At 33.8% G+C, this 19,236-nt stretch overlaps 1 protein-coding gene across 1 annotated transcript; it reads right to left on the bottom strand.

The window, feature by feature from the left end:
- Window positions 1–306: 306 nt before the first annotated feature.
- Window positions 307–2,899, bottom strand: LOC125869940 (wall-associated receptor kinase 2-like). Its single transcript, XM_049550331.1, has 3 exons — window positions 1,955–2,899; window positions 1,671–1,847; window positions 307–1,514 (listed from the first exon to the last, which is right to left on the bottom strand). The coding sequence occupies exons 1-3, from the start codon at window positions 2,874–2,876 to the stop codon at window positions 307–309; spliced, it is 2,307 nt and encodes a 768-aa protein (XP_049406288.1). The 5' UTR covers window positions 2,877–2,899.
- Between the last annotated feature and the right edge of the window lie 16,337 nt (window positions 2,900–19,236).

Below are 19,236 nucleotides of genomic sequence, written 5' to 3'. Positions count from 1 at the left end.
ATAATCAAAATTAGTTTCAGCTTAAATCAAGACCTTCCATTTTTTTTCTTTAACGACCTTGCACCAAAAATACATGCTAAACATATAAGTTGAGCAACAAAACAATTTTAAAAGGAACTGTTCAAGTGTAAGAAGAACATCAAAACGTGTCAACTATTATTGAAATTCATAACTAGTACACTTGACATTAATTTGTTACACAAATTTATTATCTTCTGAAAAATAAAAAAGATGCAAATAAATTCATGTTGAAGCCTTGGCCGTTTTGAGTTCGTATTGCTGAGAAAAATTAACATTCATGATTGATCACCTTCCTCCAGGAAATGGTAAAGTTACGTGGCTCGTTATACTATCAATATGGACACTTTGTTCACTATATTCGTATCCAAATCCCAACGGTTGAGTGTCGTGCAATAAGGACTCTATCTCCTCTGAATGTTGATCAATTTGAGCCCACGAGTGCTTCAATCTAGATCCAGCTTCCAGTTCTGCAGCAACTTCCTTCATTATAGGTCGATCATCCCCTTTAATATTTAAGCACCTTTGTGCAAGCACGGCAGCATTTTTCAATTGCCCTACATTTCCCTCATCACAGACTATATTGTCGTCAAGAATATCAAACAAATGACCCTTTTCCACTGAAGATATGAAATATTGAGCTAGACTTCTCTCTTCTTCAGGTTTTTGAAAACATAGAGCCTTTCTACCGGTTAGGAGCTCTACAAGCACTACTCCGAAACTGTATACATCACTTTTTTCAGTGAGTTGACTTGTTTGCAAGTATTCAGGATCTAGATATCCTAGAGTTCCTTGAACCAATGTAGATAGCTCTGTTTGATCAGCAGGAACCAACCTGGATGCTCCAAAATCAGACACTTTGGCTGTGTAGTTTTTGTCTAAAAGAATGTTGACTGATTTTATATCTCTATGGATGATAGGAGGGTAAGCTGCAGAGTGCAAGTAGGAAAGTACTCCAGCAGTTTCTGCAGCAACTTTCAGACGAATATCCAAAGAAAGAGTTGACGCCTTTAATTTATCATGTAAGTGTTCAGAAAGTGTTCCATTGCTGATAAATTCATACACCAATAGTGGAACTTCCGTCTCGAGGCAACAACCTAAGAGCTTAACCACATTTCTATGGTTGATTTGGGAAAGGACAAGGACTTCATTTATGAATTGTTCAATTTGATTGCGATCAATTACCTTAGACTTTTTTATGGCAACGATGCAATTATCTTTTAGATATCCTTTGTACACAGTTCCAAAACCTCCTTGACCAACAACTCTATCTTTGTCAAAGCCATTAGTTGCCTTTTCTAGCTCTTCCGCTGTGAAAATCTTTACTGTATTAGTATTACTTGATCTCTCTTCCACTTTGAGTCGTTGCAGTAGAACTAATCCACCATTTTCTTGAAAAAACCTCTTTTTCATCATTGACATTTTTCTCCTCTGGAATGCAGTATATGACCAGCCAAATACTATAATAACTATTAAAGCAACCCCTGCTGTAATGCCTGTAATAAAAGTATGTTATTAACATATATACATGAAAATCTGTGGTTTTATTTTTCGGTTCATGAGTTGTGAATGAAATAATCAAATGAGTAGTAATATTTGACGGGCTTATCAAAGAACTACCTGCAGAATTCCAAAGAAGTTAAGAAAGGTACCTATAATAAGATAAATATTCTGAATTATTCTCTGAGGATTGTCACGATTGCATTCAGTATAACCATCGCCACTGAAATCTGGACGGCATGTGCATGTATAATTCCCATCTGTATTGTTGCAAATGGCATTTTTGACACACATATAATCTGGTTGCGGATCTACACATTCATTGATATCTGCAGACTCATAGAGCACAACCAACCGATAACGTAAACATTCATTTCCAAATGATAGATTTGATATAATTAAAATCATATTAGGAAACTCTCAAACATATGCATACCTTGACAACCATCTATCAGGTATGGATTCCCATCATATCCTTGCATGCAGGAACATCGATAACCATTTGAATCATCATGGCAATAGCTGTTGTTACTCTTACATGCATATGCAGTCGAGTTTGTCTTAGCTATTTTACATTTGTCTTCACCAACTGCCCAATCTAGCACAAGAGGAAGCTTCTTCGTGTTCTGCAAACTGCTGAGGTAACTCTTAGAAAAGTTAAAATTAGCTTGATCGACCACAAAAGCATAGCTGCAACTAGGGTTATTTGTCATATTAGTATAGTTATAATTATAATAGCTGCTTAGTGTTATGGTGACATTCCATGCTCCCTTAGGGATGGATGTCTGGCAACAACCGACCCCAGAACATGAGTTTTTATTACCATTAACAGCATCATCAATACTCTTACACATGGACATGCATCCTGTTATGTAGGAGGGATACTCGATTTTAGCTCCAAACTTGGTATAATAACCCTGAACAATGGCATATGTGTCACAGCCAACGGCAATGAACCTATTCACAGTGTTGTTCACAGTTAACAATGATGGTAAAGATATTATTGGCTTGTTTCTATTCGTTCTTATCCCATCACGATAACAATCTCTCGATATGAGCTTTAAGACGTTAAGTTGCCCAGCGAGAGATATGCTTTTGATTTCAATACTGCTGTTTTTTAAAAAAGGCTGGGGAGGATTTAAGGAGTAATCACAAGTGACAAGGAACTGATCGCGTAGAATGCAATCTGGGGTCATACCAAATGGGAAAGGGATGCTGATATTTCCACAACTTTCATTGCAGTTAGGTTTGGCTATGAGATTGTTGTGTGACGTTGGTAACATAGCATCATCACCAAAAGATAGTGAAAAGCAAATAAATGTTATCAGAGCAACTATCATCACGTAATTAGGAGCCATTGTTAAAGGAGACTATATAGGGATGTAAGTATTATGTGTAGGTTGTGATTTTTAATACTTCGATTCGCCCGTCCTTTTATAGGTACTTATAAATTTGGAAGGACTAATTTCATTGGAATAGAGCGCCAACTACGTTAGAATTTTAATGTGGACTATGTCAACGAGAATTGACAACTTTATATGCAGCCAATTAAATATATATGGAGAATCTTTTAGTACATTGGAATAGAGTGTCAAATACGTTAGTAAATTGGAATAGAGTTTCAAATACGTTGGAATAGTTTTAGTACATAAAAGTTTTTCCAGAAAATAATGTGAGATGAGAATGAGCAAGTGCAGTCATTATCATGCTTTGTACGTATTTGTTGGAATAGTATGCAGGGTTTAATCAAGAAAGTTCAGACAGTATTAGAAGAGAAAGTGACTGAAAATTTAAAGGATTAGACCTCTTTTTCTTGGAAATTATTGATGAGGGGTCTTATTGAAGAGAAAGTGTCAAAATGCATTAAATCACAATAGTCAAATTCTTGTTGGAACCATTTTTCTTCGACACACTATCACTAGCCGGAATCATTTCCCTTCAACTTTATATCATATCACTAGCCGGAATTATTTCCCTTCGATTTTATATCATATCACTTGTTGGAACTATTTCCCTTTGACCCAATATCACTAGCCGAAATGATTTTCCTTCGTCTTTATATCATATCACTAGCCGGAACCATTTCCCTTCAGCTTTACATCATATCATTTGCCAGAACCATTTTCATTCGGCATAATCATCACATATCTCATCACGGTGCCAAGAAATCAGCGCAAATAAGTAATTTCACACCATAAGGAAGAGACAACAACTCAAACAATTCAAGTCCACAATAATGTCATCAAAGCATTTCATCAACATTCAGGTTCCACAACAAGGCAATTCACAAAACATTATGATCAACCCGTTGCCTTTTTCATTAATTCCTTTTTTATTCAATAAGATCAATCTAGTGGAATAATTGAACCTATCACCTCATTCTCATTACTCACAAACACACACAATGAAGGGAAATATACGATTCTACTAGTTTTATGCAAGGTTTAGAAATCACTTGCCTCAATTCAATGAAAAGTCAATACAAGACTTGAGCCTTCCCTTTCTGAACAATGTCCAAAGTCACACAGTCTAATTCAATCAAGTAATCACAATAAGATTCCAGAAATAATAACACCCAATCATTAACTTTGAAAAACAGGTCAAATTAACTCAAAAAACTCAATTTCGAGATTGAGGTTTGAATTCGAAAATCTTTACTTGAAAATGTTATCCAAGACATTTGGAATTCATTGGTGAAAACCATTTTGAAAAAGGAATTAAAAATCAGTTCATAATCATATTTTACTATAGAACTCAAGCTCTTGAAAAAACTTGTCATTTGCCAATCAAAATCTCAAGTTTTGATATTAAAATTCATAAATGGTAAAAGGGAAATGATGTTTTAGGGTTACAAAAACTTACCCAATTGATTCACCACGAAAGATCACTTAAAAATCATCTCCAAGGATATTTCAAAGCTCAAAATGGGGGAAAATATGGTAAACCCCGAAATGGCAGGCCAAAAAGGGTCTCCGACAGGGGCGGATCTATTAAGGCCCGTGGGGGTGCCACGCCACCCACAAGCTTCGACAGAAACTCTATTTATATATAAGTATTTATATACAACATATGTATAAATAATAAACATTCCACCCAGAGAACAAAAGTGTCCTATGGCGCAGTGGTAGACCATCTACTTAATGGGTCAAAGTTCGCTGGATCGATTCCAGCTAGCAGCTTTTTGTTTTAACAGGCAGCCTTTTTTTGGTTTTAGTTTTTCTTTTTAACTGGAGGCAATGTTTCTTTTTTAAACTACAAGACACATTCTCTTTTATTTTTTGATTTTTTCTTACTTGTTAACTTATTGTTATGTATTAATCAATAATTATTTTTTAACTAATTTAATTCAACCCTTTGACTTTTCTTTATATGATTAAATATGAAAAAAAAAAAATCTCTTCACCGTTGAAACCCTGACTTTTCCTTTAAACTTTTGAACAACAAAAATTTGTCATTAATTAACGCTTCAGCCTTCCGTTCATCGCCCAATCCTGCTCTCCCATCCAGCCACAAGACGAATAATTCTATCTGAATGTAAAATTGATTTAATCGATGAGTCTACTGGCCATTAGAGACGAATCCAAAATTGGAAGATTTTGATGCACCATACTATCTTAATTTAGGTAATTAACGAAACTTTTACTACAATTAACGAATAATGTAGTATTTGATTGGTAACTAATGACTCAAATATGATTTCTAAGCTAAACTTAAAATAAAAATAATGAAATAAGACTCTAGCTAGATTTGAACCGTATTCTCGCGAGTGGTTCCTCCGGCTTGTACCAACTAAACAAGGGCACTCCTACGCTTCTTATGGTGCACTGTTGATTATATCCTACTTTATGTCAGTTTCACACGATATATATAATATATACACATGATTTTTTTTGAAGTTAACAGATGCGCGTGCACCCCTATCAAATCATGTGGGTCTGCCTCTGCTTGGCACCCAGTGACTCTAAATCCTAGATCCGCCTCTAGTCTCCGACATTGCTTAAGCTAACTCCACAAATTCACGACCATCACGATTGCAACCCATGGTTCGCTTAAGTGAACGCTGTCCAAAAAGGGCCCTTCGCTTTTGCGACCAGGATCTCGATAACGCGAACCTCGCAATCGCGAGGTACCCTTCGCGAAAGCGAGGCACACCAGCATCAGAAATATCAGCCAACTTTCAAAACATCAAATGGACCCTCAAGATTCATTCGAAACCCCGTACACACAAACCATATATGCAAATTGACTAAACTCAACATTCCAAACTCAATGGAACCATTGAAACACGAATCCAAGATTTTCTTGACCTGAGTTTGTGTAAGTCGCAAAAAAGGAACATAACGACTACACAGGCCAAATCAAGCTCGGGACTTCTAAAAATTCAACCAAGACCTCACCTATGCCTAAAATCATCCCTTGAATCCAATGGAACTCTCGAAATTTCAATTTGAGTATTCGAATCTCAAATGTTGACCAAAGTCAACCCAAATGCTAAAATTCCACAATTTTCTAACTTAGGACCTCAAATCCTTATAAAGCTCTGAATCTGAAATCGACAACTTTCTTAGACTAATTTCCACAATTCAAAACTGATGAAATTGACATAATTCTATTTTGACACTCGAAACTCCAAAAGATACTGAAACCACTTTTTAACAATTTTAGCCTTTCGAATTTCCAAAATTCCATAATTCACAACTTTTAACTCAAAACTCAAAATCAATTTCAAAACTCATTCAAAAATGACTCGTGACCAAAATTGGTAGGGGTAAAATAGTAATTTTATGAAAATTTCCAAGAAATGACCTACTGGATCATTATAATTATTATTATATATCGAGAATCTTTTAGTACATGAAATTTTTTCAAGAAAATAATGTGAATGCCTACTTTTCTGTTTGAAGGAAGATGAGAATGAGTCATTCTCATGCTTTGTACATATTTGTTTTGGAAAACTATATACACAGCGGAAGCATACTAGAATCTTACTGCTTACATGAATAATAGATAACCAATACCGTTTATGCTAGACCACATAATCATGCTAGAACACATAAACATACTGAAATTTAATTCGATAAATACCTCTTGAAGCGTGATCAGACACCTTCAATCAAATCCCCAAATTAGATTGATCTACAAACGAATCCAGAAGATAGACAACAACTATGATCTTCTACAGTGATCCCAAGTTCACATCCGAACTCTCTCAATACTTGGGTGGGCAAGTATGAATAGAAAACTAATCTATCTAGGGCTAGAAGAATCCCTAATTATAAGGATTTGTTCACAGTCCAAAGAGGAGAACCAAACACACGTTATTTTTCTTCAACCGAAAAATACACGCTTGTTTTCTTTTTATAAGAAAACTAACGCCTCTCCCCTTTTCCCTTTAGAATTAGGATTCTGAGTTCTAGTTAAATATGGTCACTGGAGGGACCACATAATTAATTGCTGAGGCTTCCTATTATGGAAATAATTCCAAATAATTAATTTGAATTATTCTTACCATAATAAATTACAAATCATTCCACTAGAAATTCGTAATTGCACTCCTCTATTTATATTTCGTAATTCCCCATTAAACACTTATGTAATTCCCCATGTTAAGATTTCAGATACTAATCAATAAATTAAATTACTGACGAATTTAACTTAATGATTAATTTCCTTTAGAGCACTACTTAACTTATTTCATGTGTCGGATTCATAAATCCACTTGCAAGGTTTGACACGATGAAAACTTATAAGTTTCTCAAAAAGGCATATCAATCAATCTCTATAACGAGACATGGATTCCATCAACTAACTTATTATTTCACCAATATATATTATTATCATCCAACTTACCAGGCATATTGACCCATCTCAGAATCTCACCTTTTAATAAATCAAAACGATAATTAATATATACAGATCATAATAGTTATATCAGGATTAAGAATATAAGTACATTTAATAGTTTAGAGAATATGTTTTGTCAGTCAGTCTAAAACAACTATCTCTACTCGGTCCCGTTCAATACATACAAAATGCACTAGCACAAGAAGTTGGAACTATACCGTTCCCATAATCAAGATAAATTACCTATAATCTTGTGCTACAATCGTACCGATGGCATGTCCAATTTCCATCCTAGATTGTGAACAAAAAACTTTATACTTATAAGAACCGATGATTTAATCCTCTGTGTATAAGCTAAAACTCTACACACTAAATCATCTACTATATAAGTAAATAGACACCATAAACGAATATATGATCTATTAAAATTGAGCAAATATTTATTCTATAATAAATATTATTTCTTAACACATGGTTAATAGTATATATCCCAACAATTTGTTGGAATAGTTTGCAGGGTTTAACCAAGAAAGTTCGGAGAGTACTAGAAGAGAGTGACTGGAAGTTTAACGGATTAGACCTCATTTTCTTGGAAATTATTGATGAGGGGTCATATTTCAAAGTTTAGGAAGTTATGGCTACTTTTAAAATTATGTAAAAGCCTAAAATTCAATACCCTCGCACCTTGTTTGGATGGTTCTTACCCATTGTATTGTGAGTTTAAATACAATGTTTGATTTGATTTTTACTTAAATTTTATTGTGTCGTATTGTTTAATCCCAGCATTAGGTAAAGACGAAAAAATTCATTTTGTTTATCAACCTATTTGGTATGATCACGTCGTTACCTGAATATTTATTCTCATTTTATCTTTACTTATTATTTAACAATTATATTTTATTATCTACCTTAGTGTTCATAGTACTTTATCTTGTATCCTACTTTTCTTGTAGGTTTATTATTCAATTGTAGATGTATGACATTATGTAACGACCGAGAACAATACATTCTATCCAAATATTGTAATCATTAAAATAATATAGTATAGTATCATATAATACAACACGACACTATACAATATATTATGAAATAATACGTAACAATTATTCAAAACAAAGTGTTAGTCCCTCCTAGCTATCTGTTATGGTATGGTACGTACTGTATGATACAAAAAAAAATCCGTCTGTTAATTTTGCCTTTCGATATGTAAAAACACCATGTTATTATCATATTAAAACAATTTGGTATTTTACAGTTCGTTTTTTATATTCTGTAGTGTAGTAAATCAATAATCATAGTTTGTTCAACTCCGACTTACATATATTCACATACTAGAAAATCATGACTTTGACTTTTCAAGAAATATTTCAATTATATCATACTAATAATACCTAACACATACAGAAATATCTAATAACTTTCCAAATACGATAAACTAGTCAAAGCTTGAACATCTAAAAATTAGTACTTTTGTACTAACATTATTTTATATATTTTCTAGTATTACAATAATATACGTTAATTGTGTATGTAACTATATAAAATATTTCAGTATGATATTCAATATATTATTTTATAAATATCAAATATCATATCAGATATATTTTGTTTTAAAAGTACATATTATCAAATACTATAATACTGAAACAATGGTGATATTCTACGCCTCCTAATAACTCACTAGAGTTATGCCTAATTTTTGCTTGAGTAGTGGACCGAGTTACTTTACCTCTTTCTTAGACCTTATTAACAACTATGAATCATAGTAAAGTATGAACATGGTGTGTTACGTGGAAAACACCTGATTTACAAAGGTGAAAATTATGACCTACACCTCGATAGGATTTACCCTAAATTCACTAAAACGATGAGCCTCAACAGATTTCAATTTTCAAGATTTGCGACACAGAAACTAACTTTAACCTTAAAGCATTACCTTCACAGATTGTTGCTTCCATTTCAAGTTACCTATAGCTTGAGTTCTTTTTTTAAAAATTTATTCCTAAACAACTGCTTCTAGGAAAGATGAAAATAATACGACTAGATAATAGACCTAATATTGATGGAACAAGTCAGTTATTTTTTTGGTTCATCTATATATTTATTCCAAGTTAAGACATGGTCCAACCCTTTAGCTCAATCAATTCTCCCTTTTTGTTGATGAGAAACTCGTATTATTTTTAATATGGTTGATACTGTGAGAATTCGTTCCTAATCCCTTTAGTTTGATAAGCGGGCCTACTATTCTTGGCTAGGCGGAAACATGTGTATATGATTCTTTTTGTGAAGCTATCAAATTCTCAGTATATTTCTCTATAGAAAAGCAAAGGATGCCTTGAGAGTTTTAAAAGTTGAGCTTAAGATCATTTTATGTAGCTATCTAAATCAAGATGGTTGTACTTATAATAGGGTTGGCAAACAGACGGGTTGAGTGAAATATGGATCGGTCGAAAATGATTCAGGTGAAAATGAATAAAATATTTGACTCGACCCTTATTTAATATTGATAAAAATGTTGGGTTTTATTTGCCCTGATTTCATACCATAAATAAGTTTTTCCTTTTAGGAAAAGGTTTAATATTTTGACTAGTCCTTTTTAAGAAAGGTTTTAGGACTCTATAAATTTATGCTTATTCCTTCTAACTTAACCAGCATTCACAATATAGTCTTCAGAGCTTTAAGAGTTTTGGTTAGGGTGAGAATTTGTGGGATACAAGCTTGATATGTTATCACTTGTGTGAACCTCCCATGTATTTCATGTGACTTGGTTGAGGTTATTTCTTTCTATATTTTGTATTCTCATGTTTATATAGTGGATTGTTCATTCCTTTGTGGATGTAGGTTGATTGGCCGAACCACGTTAAATTTGTGTCTTATGGTGTATTTCTCGTTTGTCTTCTTACTCGTGGTCTATCGAAGTTTGCATTGCTTTGCTAGCTTCCGCATGACACCTGCTTAATTTCGATCCTAACAAGTGGTATCAGAGCTATGGTTCAATTAATGATGGAGCCAGGTTAGATATGAGTGTTCATCTTGGCGGGTGTAGTTCTAGCCGCAACTTTTTTGACAGTAATGAAGATTTTTGTTGGAGAGATTGTTTCAGAGAGGTTCTCTATGTCGAAACGTATATTTGATGAAGGAGATTATGGAGAAGAGATGCAAGATCCTAATGATTATGTGAAGAAGGTGGACAAATTTATTTTGTCAGAAATTTAGGCCAAGGGGGAGATTTGTTGGGTTTTATTTGCCCTGATTTCTTACCATAAATATGTTTTTCCTTTTAGGAAAAGGTTTGATATTTTGGCTAGTCCTTTTCTTGTAGGAAAGGTTTTAGGACTCTATAAATATAAGTTTGTTCATTCTAACTTAATCATCATTCACAATGTAGTCTTAAGGACTTTGAGAGTTTTGGTTAGGGGAAGAATTTGTGGGACACAAGCTTGATACGTTATCACTTGTGTGAACCTCCCATGTATTTTGAGTGAATTGGTTGAGGTTATTTTTCTCTATATTTTGTACTCTCATGTTTATATAGTGGATTGCTCATCTCCTTTGTGGATGTAGGTCGATTGATCGAACCACGTTAAATATTTGTGTTATGGTGTATTTCTCGTTTGTCTTCTTACTCGTGGTCTATCGAAGTTTGCTTTGCTAGCTTCCGCATGACACCTGCTTATTTTCGATCCTAACAAAAAATGGGTAAATCCAATGAATAATATGGATTTCCATATTACTCATATTGTCCATTCCTTCCCATTATGTAGAGAAATACGTACTTGCATTACACAATACTTTTCTCTTTTTCTCCTTTTAGGGAGTGTTTGGCATGAAGGAATATGTTTTCATGTTTCCTAGAAAATATTGAATTTGAAAATGAGTGGTCCTAAGTCGAGATTGAGAGGTCAAAATTTGGGTCTCGAGTTAGGATCGAAAGTTGGATCGCAGATCTGGACTTGTTTTGGGTGGTAAGGCTTAAGGAAAGTTTTGAAAATTATTTTTCTGATGTAAGAAAAGTTTTGAAGAAATAAAATCTCTTACTTTATGCATGAAAGTCACATTTTCTTAAATTAGAGAAAAATAAGCCGACTATATATCGAGAATCTTTTAGTACATAAAAGTTTTTCCAGAAAATAATGAACGGTTACTTTTCCGTTTGAAGGAAGTGTTGAGTTTTAAAGGGTGTGAATGGAAAATGAAGAATTGTGACTTTTATGTAGGATGAACAACAGGAAGGTAAGAATGAGCAAGTACAGTCATTCTCATGCTTTGTAATTAGTAAATTTCTTAGGAATCTCATAGCGTAAGAAACAAATTACATCATATCCTACTATTTTCCAATTTACAAAAACCCGTTAAAATTGTTGTCATCTGGATACATCCCATTCTTCCGGATACATCACATTTGATACATTATACAACTAGTTTGTTGAGATTAAAAAGAAAATTAATTATAAAATTAAATGTCAGTTCCCCAAATCATGCAAATCAAATTGATGTCAATCTCTCCCAAATAACAGCTCCAAACAATTCAAATTTCAAATTTACTTCTCTAAAAAATCTCCAAATCGTAACAGATTAAAAAAATTAGTCGACAATTTTATATAGTTATGTAGCATATACAAAAGAAACTAGGAATATGATATACACTAATTTATTTTTAAAACAATGTTGCAGAAACTTAACATGTGATACATCAGAACATTTGATACATAACTATGTTATATACATAACAAAATCATGTGTCATATACATAATTATGAATATGATACAAACTGATTTTGTTATAAAACATTAGTGTTTATGTATCAACAATAATATTTGATAGTCTCTACAAATACATAGTCTTCTACTAGTTGAAGAAGGCTGAGTGTATGTATCGGTGGTAAAAGATAACAAAATTTGTAATAGTTGTGTATCCAATGCATAACTATGAACATGATACATACTAGTTTGTGTTTCAATAAATAGGGTTATGTATCAAAACTAATATTTGAAAACGATATCTTGCACATGATAAAATTGTAATGTATAATAAAGGTGAAATGAACAAATTATACATTAATTTAAGAATCAAAATCAACTAGATACATTAAAAGATCTACTGAAAGCAACAAAAAATAAAAAAAATTCAACAATTTGATCTGCTAAAAGAAAAAAAATGAAGAAGAAATTATTACACACTTTCTCTTTTGCTCTGTATCAACTCCTGTAGCTTTTTTTAACTTTCAACAATGGCATCACCCATGGATCTCGACCCAAAACCCTTACGGAGCACCAACAACTCGACTTTGTCCCCCTTTTTTGGCCGTTTTTTCCACAGTCGATTTTAAAGTTGAAGATGCATCCTTCTTCGACTAAATTTGTAGATGAAAAAGCTAAAAAAAAATATTGATACCTGATGAAATTGTGTAGTTAAAGAATGTGTTGTTAGATAACTTTTCCTAGTATTTATTGTTGGAATATTATACAGGATTTAATTAAGAAAAATTAAGAGAGTACTAGATGAGAAAATGACTCAAAAATTAACGGATTAGACCTATTTTCTTGGAAATTATTGATGAGGGGTCATATTTAAAATTTTAGGAAGTTTTCGCAATTTTTAAAATTAAAATGTAAAAACCTAAAAGTCAATACAGTCGCACCTTGTTTGGAAGGCTGTATTGTATTGCATTGTTTTGTGAGTTTGAATACAATAATTGATTTGATTGTTACTTAAATTTATTTTATCCTATTGTTTAAATATTCCATTATTAGGTTACGACGAAAAACTTCATTTAGTGTAACAACAAATTTGGTGTGATCGCGTTGTTACCTTAATATTTTCTTTTCATTTTTTTTTACTATTTGATAATCATATTTTATCATTTACCTTACCTTTTCTAGTAGCTTTATATGATATCCCATTTTTCTTGTAGGTTTAATTTAATATTTAAATTGTAGATGTGTGACATTAATTTCATTTGGGTGATCATCGACAAGCTGATAAAATCAGCCCATTTCTTGTCAGTCAGGATCATATTTTTAGCTGAAGATTATGCAATTATTGTATATTAGAGAGATTGTAAGATTGCATGGTGTTCTTGTATTGATTATTTCAGACAATAGGGTACAATTTACAACACATTTTTGGAAATCTTTCTAGAAGGTTTGGGGACACAAGTCAATCTTAGTACAACATTTCATCTTCAAACTAATGGCCAAGTTGAACGTACGATCTAGATGCTCAAGGACATGTTACACGTGTGTACTAGGTTTCACAAAAAACAGGATGATCACTTGCCACTTATAGAGTTCACTTATCATAATAATAGCTATCATTCTAGCATTGATATAGCACCATATGAGGCTTTATAGGGGTGAAAATGTTAATTCCCTCTTGATTGGTTTGAGGTTGGAGAGTTAGTGTTGTTTGGACCAGACTTAGTGCAGTAAGCCGTAGAACAGGTTAAGATAATCAGAAAGTGGTTTTTGATAGCTCAGAGCCTTCAGAAATCATATTAGAGTTTGATGCTGATGATTGGGTCTTTCTAAAAGTTTCGCCTAGCGTTATAAGGTTCGGAAGAAAAGGCAAGTTGATCCCTAGGTATAGTGGGTCTTATCGCATCTTGCAACGAATAGGCTGAATTGCCTATGAGATGGACTTACCTCCAGAGTCAGAGGAAGTACAACTTATCATGTTTCTATGTTATGAAAGTGTATTGAAGAACCAACACGTATAGTTCCAACAACAGATGTTCAAATTTTAGAGGAGTTATCTTATGAAAAAGTCCCTATTGCCATAGTAGACTTCCAAATAAGAAGATTGAGAAATAAGGATATAGCTTCAGTAAAAGTTTTGTGGCAGAATCGTAATGTAGAAGAGATGATGATGTGGGGAGCTGAAGAGGAAATGAAGTCTAGATATCTCCAGCTAATCACTAATTTAGATGATTTTCAGAACAGATAGAGAGCAGGCCCGTATTTGAGTGATTGAGGTACGTTACTTGGTGTATATGAGTTCTTGTATTGTTTTATATAATTTCACACATATGTTATTGTCATTCGAGGACAAATGTTCCTTAGGGGAGGATGTAACACCCCATAAGTTTGCAACGTTTGAAATAACAAGTTTGCATTCAACAAGCCAAGTTATCATAATTCACGTCAACCATTAAGATGTCAGGAGAATAAAAGTAATTAGATGGTTACACTATGGAATAACTATATAAAGTCACATGAAATTCTTAGACAGAAGTTATAGGTCGGTTTTATTATAAGGAAGTTTTGATTTAATATTATTTATGGCCTGAATTGGAATGAGATTATCTCACAATACATAAGGAGTTAGAGGACCTATTATCTATCAAATTGAAGGTCTACGAGTCTAGTTTCCAATGCACTAAACCGTTCGGCAATCCGACATCAAAGTAAAGAGTATAATGACCATTTTACTGCAGGTTGTTTGGGAAAAATGGGTCACGGATCCGGATCAGATTTGGCTGCTTTAAAAGGGGCCTCTTGACTTCAAAAAGAATCATTTTCATATTTTCTCAAGAAATAAACGTTCAGTATCCATTGAAGATAGCTCCAAGATCTTTGAGATAAGAAAACATCCCCCTTCTAGCTTGATTCTTCCTTGGCTCAAGTTCGGAGAAATGTTCTCCTTGTCGCAAGCTTCATTTTGTGATATATTTTATCGTTTTTAATTGTGGTTGAAGTAATTTCATGTGTAACTTGGTTGTTAAGTTACTTATACGGTTGAGCTACTTTGAGTTAAGGTTATACACCTACTTTGCTTCAAATCTCATTATTCTTTAAAAGTTGGAATTGATTCCTACGACCCAAGCTTTATTTTGGTGTGTTTTCTTAATGTTGCGGAGTTAGGATGATGTTGAACCCGTTGTTCTTGATAAATAGAATATTTTTGGTTAAGGTAAGTTTCCTCCAATCACTTCCCTCGTATTTTTATATTTTTTGTTGTTTTGTCAGCTTTTGAGCCACAAGGCGGCGTTCGAGTGTCGTGGCTCCGGGAAGCCTAGTTAATGTGTTGTTGTGAGCTGTTTTGAAGTGTATATTCATGATATTAAACTTGTGATGTAATGAGAGATCATAGCTCCACTTCTAGGCGCTGCATACGAAGGTTATCGATTGAACAACGTAAAAGTGCACCTGTTATATTACCTCAGGATTTTGCCGCTCTTGTGGGATATTGATAGCCTCGTCACGATAAGAAAAGTGTGAATTATATGGAGATTTTTCTGGGGATTGGTATGAAAATTTGCAAGAAAATAAGCTTCCTAAAGATTTTCATACTAATCCCCAGGAAAATCCCCATGTAATTCACACTTTTCTTGTAGTGTGTGATGTTGTTAATTATTAATAGCTGGTGATTTTGAGATAATGATTTTGTTTGTTGAGTTAAAAGTGTCCTGGTCGTAATGACGATCTTAACGCCATATCGATTGGTTGTAGCTCATTTTTGCAGCCTTGTTGATTCTCGCGTTATTGCACTACTTTTGGTTAGTCAAGCTTCATAATAGAGACACTTTTGAAGCTTCGATTGAAAGGTATTATAAGGTTATAATTCCCCTTCTGGCATGATCCTAATGACCTAAGCCTGTAGTGGACTATACATAATAGTTATATGACTTGTAGCCGTATCCTATTGAGTTGGCTACCACAACATGATATAGTGTCTATCAGTAGGACTCTAAACTTGACTTGATAGGCTAGAAAATCATGTAATGATTTTGTTTAATCGCATGTGATCACTTACTATTTTTATGATATTTTTATCCTCTGGATGTCATCTATGAGCTTGTTTTGGCCTCAACAAATACTCGCACTACAGGGTTTTTGAGCCTACCAGTTGATTTATATACCGTGCCTACGGGCCGGGTAGATTGTACATACGGATCAAATACACCATGCCTACGGGCTGAGTAAACTGTACCTACGGGATGGATAGGTTGTACCTATGGGGCCGCACTTGTATTGTACCTTGGAGGATATGCTTCGAGCCTATGTGTTGGACTTCAGAGGTTAGTGGTACCAGTTTAGGCTTTGGCGGAGTTTGCTTACAATAACAACTACCATTCAAGTATTAAGCTGGCCCAATTTGAGGCATTGTCAATTTCCAATTTGTTGGTTTAAGGATTCGGAGCCTAGGTTACATGGTATGGACTTGCTTCAGGAGGCTTTGGCCGAATTTTTTGTGATTCAAGATAGGCTACGAAAAGCTTAGGATAAGAAAATCTCAGAGAAGGCAAAAGAACTATGTTGACTGTAAGCACCATCCTTTGAATTTTGGTGTTAGTGATCATATTTTCCTGTGTGTCACCCTTGAAGGGAATGATGAGACTTGGGAGGTAGGGCAAACTTAATCCCAGGTTCATTAGGCCTTTGAGATCTTTCGTGAAGTTGGAAAGATTACTAATTATGAGTTGGCTTTGCCTCCTACTTTCTCAGTTGTTCATCCGGTTTTCCATAAGTCAATGCTTCGCAAATACATTATAGACAGTCTCATGTGCTCCAGTATGACTCAGTCCAGTTGGATGACCGTTTGACCTTCGTGGAAGAGCCATTTGCTAATTTTGCCAAGGATGTGTGGAGGTTGGGCTCGAGAGATATACATTAATTTTTTCAAGGGATTCGAAATTGTAAAGGCTATCAACGAACACAACCTCTTAATTGGAAAGGGTAAGTTACGAATGAACACCACCATTCAAGAAAATTTTAAGTCTTTTTTAATTAAAATAAATAAAGTTAATATGATACGAATAATTTAGTAATTTAATATTTAAGTTAGGAGTTTAAAGGAATATTTTTGAACCTAGGGAGATGAAGAAACAAAGTTTAATTAAATATTTTTACTTAATTTGATTTTATAAGGTATAAATATGTAATGTAATGTATCTCACCTAACTTCCTTATCTACGATATTATTAAAAAAAGTGCAATAACAACCAACTGATCACTATATTAGTTACTAAGAGTCATTGACCGCTACCAACCATAATCATAGATAAATTGGGAGTGGATTCCATTAAGACCTGCAACAATTTTTCTACTCACATCTGGACAAAATTATGATCACTTCCACCTTCCAGCAATACTTGGACTGAGATCCACTTACGTGCCCAAGAAATCATAGCGTGGGATGATGGATGTCCACCTACCAAGGCATGATATGAAATAGCAGATAGCTCTTGGACCTCTATAACTTGTATTTCTTTGGCTAAGAGGTTATCGGAGATAAATGGCTCTCGTAAGTTGGATTGAAAATCTGAGCCGTAAGTTAGAAGAAGTAGTTGAGGTGCAGACTTACAATTGTAGCTTGCAGTGTATTTTTCCTCACAACAGTAGCATAATCCACACTCACGCTATCTTTGAATTTCAAAATGAGTAAGGCGTTTAAGTGGATGTTTTCGACCTTGCCGGAACAAACGAGTTTGAGGAATGCTGAATAGGACAGGCAACAGAGGCACCCCTCTAATTGCAAAAGTTGGTCGGTTCTGGCCTTATTTTGTGTAGATCTGGTGCTCATGTATGATGACTTGTTTTAGTATACAATCTATTCTCTAGTAAAGAATGTAGTGAGGAATTGCGAGATCTTTTCTTGTCTGGCTTTCTTTCCATCTGGAACTGCAATAGTTTCAGATTATTTTCTAGATTTTCTAATGCTAATTAATAACTGCATTGAAATTTTTTAGGAAAATAAAAGGATAATAACTTTAGTTGTAGTGGATCGCTGATAACTATTGGTTTTCGAGTATGGGTGAACAGTCCGCATGTTGTATAGGTTTCTATGGAATTAGTTATAAAACTATATGATTGTATTTCTCGTACAATTCATGAATCAAAAATACGGTCGAGTTATAAGTTTTTGATACCACGAATTGTACAAGAGATATGCAATCATTTGCTATTTTGAGTGATTCCATCGAAAGTTCTATAGCAGACAAACTATTCACCAATACATGAAATCCGATAGTCACCAATGACCCACTACAGTTAAAGCCATTTTCTTTCATCTCAAAAATCTCAATGCAGCTATTAACATTAGAAAAATCTTGAAAACAATTAGGAACTATTGCAATTCAAAATGAAAAGAGGTACACACGAGAAGAGACCTCGCCACCTCCAAAGGCCAACATTTCTCCGCAATGACCCTTATACAAAAAGCATTTACCACTACCCAAATCTCCACAACCATTTTCTTAAGAGTGTCATGTTAAAGATCCTTAGATCCTCAATACCAAGACCACCCCAAACATTTTGGTGTGGTTACACCCTTTTCTTGTAATATAATTGTGGGGTGGGTGGTGGTGGGGGGTGGGGGGACTCAAGACAAATGAGTTAGTGTTGGGCGTATGAATTCTCTATGTTAATTGTGTTGTAATAAAAAAAAAATTCTATATTAATTATTTTCTCTGAAACTTAAGAAAATTTAAATAACTCAAATAGACATCCTAAATCTTCATTCTTAAATCATTTAAAAGTGATTCTAAAAATCTCTTTTCTTTTATTAAAGTTACAGAATTTTATGTTAGACTTCGAAAATGGCACTTTTTCCTTATCAGTAAAAACCTTTATCACATAATCTAAAACATTAATCTCACAATCAAAGCTTCAAAAACCAAAAGTATTCGACATGAATCGATCTACCAACATAGATTCAAAAGAAAAATGAAAGAGATATTACTACATAATCACATACACATACAAATCTATAGCATGTATAAATAAATCAATGCATAAATAATATTCATCATAAAAATAACTATAGAAAATAGTTACAATAATCTGAATGAAGCCATGCATAAAACAACATAAAAGCATCTGAGTATAAATAGTTTACCTACAAAAGAAAGGAAAGGTGAACCGCATAGAGTG

The sequence above is a fragment of the Solanum stenotomum genome, chromosome 7, assembly GCF_019186545.1.
Source record: "Solanum stenotomum isolate F172 chromosome 7, ASM1918654v1, whole genome shotgun sequence".
NCBI classification, from domain to species: Eukaryota; Viridiplantae; Streptophyta; class Magnoliopsida; order Solanales; family Solanaceae; genus Solanum; species Solanum stenotomum.
This window is presented reverse-complemented; position numbering and strand designations above follow the sequence as displayed.